Source organism: Lemur catta, chromosome 4, assembly GCF_020740605.2.
Source record: "Lemur catta isolate mLemCat1 chromosome 4, mLemCat1.pri, whole genome shotgun sequence".
Classification (NCBI taxonomy): domain Eukaryota; kingdom Metazoa; phylum Chordata; class Mammalia; order Primates; family Lemuridae; genus Lemur; species Lemur catta.
The window spans coordinates 68,611,148-68,619,388 of record NC_059131.1 but is presented as its reverse complement, the minus strand read 5'-3'; the positions used below and the strand labels follow the sequence as shown (position 1 = coordinate 68,619,388).

The window sequence follows — 8,241 nt, the reverse complement described above, 5'->3', positions numbered from 1 at the left end:
GGAGAAGAAGGGGAGAATGAAGTAATATGGTGCCTGTCAATTGGCTCCAGTCTGTGGGGCGAGACATGTCCTGTGGGAGCTGGGAGCCCAGTGCCCTGTCTTCAAGAGGCTCTTTGCTCACTGGTGGCAGCTGTCTCTGGGCTGGTGTTAGCAGGTCTCTCCAGCAGCTCAGGAGCCCACCGGCAGTCCAAGATGCAATGGAGAGGAAATTTAACCACGCCACCTACCCTTGTCGCTGGTCTCCAAGCCCATTCTACTAGGTGAAATATCACAAGAATGGAAAAACAAGCACCACATGTACACATCATCAAATTGGTATTAACTGATCAACACTTATATGCACATATGGTAGTAACATTCACTGGGTGTCAGACAGGTGGGAATGGGGAGGAGAGGATGAGTATATTCACACCTAATGGGTGCGGTGCACACTGTATCGGGGATAGACACGCTTGTAGCTCTGACTGGGGCAGGGCAAAGGCAATATATATAACCTAAACATTTATACTCCCATAATATCCTGAAATAATTTTTCTTTCTTTTTTTTTGTTTAGAGACAGGGTCTCACTCTGTTGCCCAGGCTGCAGTGCAGTGGCATCATCATAGTTCACTGTAATCTCAAACTCCTGGCCTCAAGTGATCCTTCTGCTTCAGCCTCCTGAGTAGCTGGGAGTACAGGTCCATGCCACCAAGGCCAGATAATTTTTCTATGTTTTTGTAGAGATGGGCCTAGGCTGGTTTCAAACTCCTGGTCTTAGGTGATCCTCCCGCCTCAGCCTCCCAAAATGCTGGGATTATATCTGTGAGCCACCAGGCCCTGCCTTTGTTCCTTGATTTATCCTGAAACTACAAAGGTAGTTGTGCTTTGTAAATGCTCGGATACAGCCAAACAACAAACAATTTAAAACCAAAAAGTAGCTATCCCTGCCCTTAGAGACCTGCCCAGAGCCTCCTGGTGCAATCCTCTCCTCCTGCTCACTGTCTTCGCTGCTCAGCCCTGGAGCCCTTCCTTGTCATTTTGGTTTTTGCAAAAACAATTTAGTTTCCTTTGTCTCACTTCTAAGCCATTGTCAAAGGATTGGTTTTCCACACAAAATGTCCATCCTTGCAACCTTACAAGTGGTGTGACCCTAAAGAAGTCACTTACCTTCGGATTTTCCATCTGTAAAATGGGAATAATAATTCTTGCCCCACTTCCTTCACTGTGTTGACCTGGCCTCATGCTGGGAAAAGTTCTCTGTCTACTGAGCTTGGGTGTGCAAAGTTCATATATATATATAATTTAGATATTTAGATATAAAATATCTAAATAAATACCTCTTCTCCAGCCCCTCCTCATGAAGTAAATCATGTGAACAGCCTTACTCTAAGACATTAGAAATTGAGCCTCCTGGGACGTTTGGAGGCCCAGTTTTTCATGACAAGAGGTTGCAAAGAAACTCCTTTTTGTTAGGGAAAGACTAGGCTACTGCAGAGAGTCAGCAAACTTTTTACGGAAAGGTTCAGATGGTAGGTATTTTAGGCTTTGCTAGGCAGATGATCTCTTAACTATTCAACTCTGCTATTGTAGCCCCAAAGTAGATGTGGATAATATGTAAACAAGGGCATGGGTATGTTCCAATAAAATTTTATTAAAAAACAAAACAAAACAAAACAATAGGCAATGGGCCAGATTTGGCCGGGGAGCCATGGTTTGCCAGCTCCAGGACTAGAGCAATGCACTATGAACTTTTCTACCCTATTTCATTTTATAAAATGTCAAGATCCACAAAAATGATATGACCTGTGGGTTAGCTTGTGAGTCACAGCTTGGAAAACGCTGCTTTGGAGGAGTGACAGACAGAAGGGTCTGGCTCCACCAGGGGCCAATGGGCATTTCCAAGCAGAGAGCAAGGTTGGTGGCCTGTTCAGCATGAGGGACACCCAGCAAGGTGCCAGGGGTGAGAAGTTGCCCTAACTGGTCCCCTTTCTGTCCATGTAGGTCTTGCACTTCATCCTATCTCCTGTTGAGTAAAAACTCAACGTTGAAAATGTCCTTGTTGGAGGAGAACTCAGAAGTGAAAATGGACTCTGAAGACCGGGGAAAAGATGAACCCTGGTGCTGCTCAGAAGGTGACATTCTTGTAAAAATCCACAACAGGGCCAAAGTGTAATTCCTAAAGCAGGACCTTGCTAGGAGCTGTGCACAGACCAGCTCCTCCCTGCTGACCTGACGTGGCAAGTGAGCTTTAGAACTTCCCTGGGAAATGAATCAGACAAGAGAAATCTGGAAGGGCAAAGGAAGCTTTGCCACAGGTGCCAGAGGCATCAAGTGGCAGGTGAATGGGTCATCCCCACCTAAAGACAGGGGCTTTGAAGTCCTGCCCTTCAACTGGATGGTTCTATATCCTCCAAATGCATCTCTTCCCTCCCAACCTGCCCAGCCAGAAGAGAAGCCGCAGATGAGAAGGGACTCTCTGAGGCTGGGGTGGAAAATGCCCCACGTGCAGGGCTTCGGAGTGCTCCAGGGAGGAAGGCACTTGGGTGTTGTCGGCTCAAGGGGAACACTAAGAGCAGGTTTTTGACCCAAATGACTGTCTGTAACTGGGGAGACTTGTAACACACCGGAGGCCAAACCCCTGAGCTATTTCATCTCTATTTCCCAACATTTTTGACCAGGGAAGCTGAGTTTTAATGTCATTATTGTCTCTGCTCTAGTATTTCTCAGCACACAAACACACAAAAGAAGGAATTACATGATCCCTGACACCCTTAAATCCTTGGGAAATTGCAATCCCATGTGCTAACTCACTGTCTGACTGCAGGCCCGACCGGAAGCACCCTGGAGCCAGGCCTGAGTGACCCCTCCGTGAATTCTGCCCACTCGAGTAAGGCCTTGGTGAGGTGATGGGGGCTGAGGTAGGGGGTGGGAGAGGGTGCCATGGGGCCCTGGGAGAGGGCAGGAGGATTGTAGACTGGGGTCACCTCAGGGTGCTTGATGGGCTGAAGCTTTTCCTTTGTGGAAGCAAATCCTATCAGGAGAGAACACAAGAAAGATGAGCCCAGTGTGGGCCTCCCCAGGGGGGGTGGGTGTGTGGCAGGTAACACACCCGCTAAGAAGCACAGGAGAAGGAAGGTGGTGTGCCTGGGAACCTTCCAGGTGCTTCTTCTGACCACAGTCAAGAGGCTGGTGACTCTGACCTCCTCACAGCACTGACGACAAACAGGTGTGTGGCAGTGGGAGCCACCATCCCCCCTCCTCCCACCACAAGTGCTCAGGGCGGTTGCCCTGGGAGCCAGAACCTTCCTCACACACACCATGTGCACCTCACAACAACTTCAGGAGGAAATTGTTAACATCACCACTGTTCAGGTGTGGAGACTGAGGCAGAGAGGGGCAGTTGCCTGTCCCAGGTGACACAGGTAGCAAGCAGCAGATGCTGAAATTTAAAGGTCTGCCTTTAAATTTGGGCATCTGTCTGCCCAACTCAGGCTTAAGGTTGCCCATCACCTCCATCTGCACAGGACAGTCAGACTGAGTCCCAGCTCTGCCACAGGTTAATGTGTGAACTTTACTCACTTTCCTTACCAGTAAAATGGCAGTGAGGACCAAATAAGACCAGGTGTCTAAAGGTGTCCGGCAACTCCCTTGTCACAGTGAGGAGAGGCTGCCCCCACTGCTACTGCTGTTGCTGCTGCTGCTGCTGCTGAAATTGCTTTTGTGTCTCCAGGCTTGCTGTAGCTACAAGGCTGCTGGCTCCTGGTCTGCCCGGTGCCCCACCTAGGGGAACCAACCACATAAGCCCGTCCGGTGGGCCTATCCTGGCTTCTTTTCCGGGCTGTGATCTGAAATCTGGGAGAAGAAATTCTCAAAATGTGGACCTTGGATCAACAGCAGTCTCAGCTCCTAGAAATTTTTTAGGAATGCAAATTCTCATCCCGTCACAGACGTCTTGCAGCAGAAACTGTGGGTTGAGGCTCACGGGGCTGTATTTTAACACGGCTTCCAGGATATTGTGTGACACATGAAAGTTTGAGAACCATTCCTTACAGAAAGTACTTACCAGTGCCTTAGAACCACAGCAGCTCCACAGAGGCCTTGAGAAGTCTGAAGGTCAGATTAGGGGTCAGGGCTGATGAGTAAGAACCCCAGCCGAGAGGATACTGCACACACCTGAGTTTGAGATGATGTGGGCCCAAGTCAGGGTGAGAGAGGAGGGAAAGGGAAGTAAAAAAGGGAGAAGATTTAAGAAATATTTACTATTTAAGAAGTAAAAAAGTACAGTGCTGGTGCTAGAAGTACAACTTCTGAATTCTGATTCAGGACAACTGAGGCAGAATCTCCAGAGTGTGGGGCACAGGCATCCATGGTCTTAAGGTATCACCCAGCAGGTGATTCCCAGTATCCAACCACAGTTGAGAACCACCACCTTAGGCCATGCCACTCCAAGGGTGTCCTCAGACCAGGGGCATCAACAGCTCCTGGGGCTTATTAGATAGGCAGAGCCTTAGCACCACCCAGACCTCCTGAACCATACTCTGCACGTGGTTCATTGCACATCGAAGTGTGGGAAATTGAAAGACTTAATCTAGTTCAATGGCTCTAGATCAACCTGCACATGCACCTTGCACTCAGAATGTCTGGAGTAGGGCCCAGAAAAGCTCCTGACGAGATTCTGATATAAGCCAGAGTTGAAAACCACGCATCTCCTCTGTCCCTGTATCATTGTAGAGTTACTTAGGATCTCACCTGGGGCCATACACCCCTTCCATAGATACCAAATGTCCACAATGCTTGGGGCACTGTAGGGGTGGCTGTGGAGGGTCACAGGATTGTCAGGCAGGGAACCTGCTCCCGGGGAGCTCACAGTGTTGTAGGGTGATGAGACAAGGACTGCAGTAGCTGTGTGCAGGTGTGAGTGACAAGTAGAAAGTGCTGCGGCACCAGGGAGGAAGCCATCCTGCACAGAGGGCTGAGGAGGGTCTCGGGGAGGAGGTGGCAGGAGAGCTGGTGTTACAAGAGGAGCCCTCCCCCACTCTCTGGGCACAAGGAGGCCAGGAGGCCACTCCATGATGAGAAACCCAGCCTGAGGCCATGTGCTTATGGCATGGGAGGAGAATGACACTTTGGAATTACCCTTTACGTTATTATTGCCTATCACAGATGCCTATATTAGAACATACGCAGTGTTGTCATATTATCATATTTGCCATTTTACAGCCACCAGCCCTGACGGTCACTGGCCCAGCCTGGGGACTCCTGCCCTCCATCAAACAAATGTCTTGGTTCCTTGCTGAGTGCTGTGTGGCCTGCCCAATCAGAGGCCAGTAGGGAAGGTTTCCTATTAGGACCCCACTCTAGGCAGGCCTGGCCTGAATGAGTTCCTAGGCGCCCATGTCCTGGGAACCTCTGGCCACTGCCATGGCTGGTCCTGCCTGCTGGAAGAGCCTCTTCCAGGGCCAGGTGCAAGCCCTGTGGCCTTTTGAAGGAGCCCTGTAGTGCCAACTCAGCCTTGCACCGTGCTGAGCTCCTGGGGGCTTCCTGCCTCAACCCCTACCCTCTTCTATCATGTCTTCCTTGGCCCAGCCAGTGCAGGTGTCTGTCCCACCCCAGACATTGCTGATGGCATGATGCAGGAAGGAGGGTTAGAAGAATAATGACTTGCGTGTCCTGAATCTTTTCTACACCTTAGACACTTTGCTCAGGCTAATTGCTATTCACTGGAGTAAGCATTTTAATCCTCATAACTCCTCTGTCAGGTAGCTGCTATTATTTATTACTCCAGTTTCACGGATGAGGACACTGAGGTTCGGAGAGATTTAGTAACTTGTCCTAGGTCCTACAGCAGCGCTTGGATTGAAACCATCTGTCAAAATCTGGAACCCACTGCTTACACACAATGCTAAATTACTTGTCTCAGCAAGACAGGAAGCCTGGGAGCGTAAGAAATATTCAGTGGCTGTGATGTCTGAGCCCTGTGGTGGGATAGAGAGCTGGGGCTCAAACCTTCAGATGTGGGGTAGAAAGGGCTGAGTCTTTCATTCTCAATGTGAAGTGTTGATACCTGGTTATATTCACCTAGGTGCAAAACTGAATGCCAGAGCGCCAGAGAAATTCAGCATTCATGACCAGGATCACAAAGTGTTGGTCCTGTACCGTGAGACCCTCATGGCAGTTCCAAATAAAACGAACATAGTTCCAGGTGACTCTCAGTCTTGGCTGTGTTTCTGTCCTTCAGCCAGGGTAAGGCCTCCCTCTAAGTGGGCTCAGCTCTGTGCTATCCCATATCCTGCCCTCAGCAGATGGTGGCAGTGGGGAGAAGAAGCCCTAGGAACCCTTAGGAATTGGATGGAGGGTCTATAACGATGGCCAAATATGAGGGGAGTCTTTCTGAAAGAGCTGAAAGAAGGAGCCACATGCCAGGATGTGGAAAAAGAATAGCTTGGACCAGTGTGACGGAGGGGGACTCTGACTGCAGAGTCAAGGGGATAAGGGGTGTGTATCAGGCCTGAAACCCCAGTAGACAGGAGGGACTTTCTCCTTCTCTGAGAACCAACCCCTTTTCTGTCTTTTTTCCAGAGACCTTCTTTGTATTAGCCTCACATTTGAGCTCAAGCCATGAAGGAAGTCCAATTCTCTTGGCAGTCTCTAAAGGAGAGCTTTGTCTCTGCTGCAAAAAGGACAAAGGAAAAAGCAAGCCATCCCTTCAGCTGAAGGTGAGAGTTCCAGTCCAACTTCTGGTACCCATAGCTACTCCAGAGTAAAAGGCCAAGATCCTCAATGCCTCTCATTCTCCCTGCAAATTCTTATTGTGGCCAATATAACAGGAGCATCCACCTTTCAGGAAGCACCAGGCAGAAGAGTTTCCTGCCCTCTTCTCTGCTTCCTCGCCCCTTCTGGCAGAGGGGGAGGGATCCCCCACAGTGGGGGGACTTGGCAGAGGAGATGAGTACATGCAGGTGCCCCTGTCTCCACCCTGGTGCCTGCCCTGCATGGGCTGTGCTCCCTTCTGCCCCCGCTGTGGCAGGTGGTACACGTGGGTCAGGACCGTGATATGCCACTATAGGGTAGGAGGTTGTGAGGCAGCTGCTTGGAGGGCAGTGTGTCTGCTCTGAAAACTTCGTCTTAGATGGAGCATCCTTTCACTTGAGGGGAGAAACCTTAAGAAGCCCAATTTTGGATGCAGATATAAGCCATATTCTTTAATCTAACCTTTAAAATGATAGAGCTGATATTTTGATATCCATCTGACGCCTGCATCTCTCTCTCAATTTATTTGTAATTTGGGAGGAGAAGAGGGATGGGAGGGAAGTCATGATCACTTATCATTCCTTAAATAAGAGTACCAGTCCAGGGCTGACACCCCAAAGTCCCCAAGGCCCACCCTGCCTTCCATCTTTTCCTCCTGTCCTGTTTCCTCCTGTTCTGGAGCAAGAGCACACATGCTGGGTTTTTCTCCCTTCCAAAGCCTGTTATCTCATTAATCTCTTTTACCTCGTAGAAGAAGAAACTGACCAAACTTGCTACCCAGAAGGAAAAAGCACGTCGGCCCTTCATCTTTTATAGGGCTAAGGTGGGCTCCCGGTACACACTAGAGTCAGCTGCCCACCCTGGTTGGTTCGTCTACACTTCCTGCAATTCTGGTGAACCTGTTGAAGTGACAAATAGATGTGGAGAAGGGAAATTCATTGAGTTTTCATTTCACCAAGTTTCCAAAAGTGAAATGAGCCCTAGTGAAGTCAGTATTAGGAATGCCCCATTGGATGCCTTCTGTTTTCCCAATGTGAAGCAATCGCCTGAGGACATAAAACCTGCTCAATGAATAAAAGAACTATTGTTAGAGCCGGATTCCCTGGGCCCCTGGGAACAGAATGACAGAGTCACCGAGGCTGTAAAAGGCAAAAGAGTTTATTGACTAGTTCGAACTAGGGTCCAAGCCCTGAGCACCAACGCAGTGGTCTCTTTCCATGGGCAGGGACCCCCACAGCAGGGGCGCATGTCTTTTATATTTTTTAGCAGAGCACTGCCCCGGGACATGCCATCCCCCCTCCCTCCTTAATTCATTTGCTCCTTCAAAAGTGGCTGATTGTCTTGGTTCCACTTAAGCTAGGTCAGGAAACCATGTTTACAGAAGCAATTAGCATTTGTTAGAATCAAAGAGAGCACACTTTTTTTTTTTTTAAACAATTCCCGTTCTTCATTCCCCCCTTTTTCTTTTACCTACGAGCACTCTTGCTCGTACATGGGGGTCCTAATATAGT

The 8,241-nt window shown here is 49.2% G+C and overlaps 1 protein-coding gene across 3 annotated transcripts; it reads left to right on the top strand.

Annotated features, from left to right (window-relative positions):
- The first annotated feature begins 2,030 nt into the window (after window positions 1-2,030).
- Window positions 2,031-7,821, top strand: IL37 (interleukin 37). 3 transcript variants are annotated; one of them, XM_045548894.1, is made up of 4 exons: window positions 2,031-2,112; window positions 6,063-6,182; window positions 6,560-6,696; window positions 7,482-7,821. In XM_045548894.1, the coding sequence occupies exons 1-4, from the start codon at window positions 2,031-2,033 to the stop codon at window positions 7,800-7,802; spliced, it is 660 nt and encodes a 219-aa protein (XP_045404850.1). In that variant the 3' UTR covers window positions 7,803-7,821. The 3 variants fall into 3 exon arrangements, with proteins under 3 accessions (XP_045404850.1, XP_045404851.1, XP_045404852.1); XM_045548895.1 differs by lacking the exon at window positions 6,063-6,182 and adding an exon at window positions 2,805-2,867; XM_045548896.1 differs by lacking the exon at window positions 6,063-6,182.
- Window positions 7,822-8,241: the final 420 nt, after the last annotated feature.

Bases quoted from the DNA above. Each gene is read 5' to 3' on its own strand.
- IL37 (XM_045548894.1), top strand. From the start codon at position 2,031: ATGTCCTTGTTGGAGGAGAACTCAGAAGTGAAAATGGACTCTGAAGAC. The intron at 2,113-6,062 runs GTGACATTCTTG...ATATTCACCTAG, and splicing joins ACCCTGGTGCTGCTCAGAAG to GTGCAAAACTGAATGCCAGA. The intron at 6,697-7,481 runs GTGAGAGTTCCA...TTTACCTCGTAG, and splicing joins AGCCATCCCTTCAGCTGAAG to AAGAAGAAACTGACCAAACT.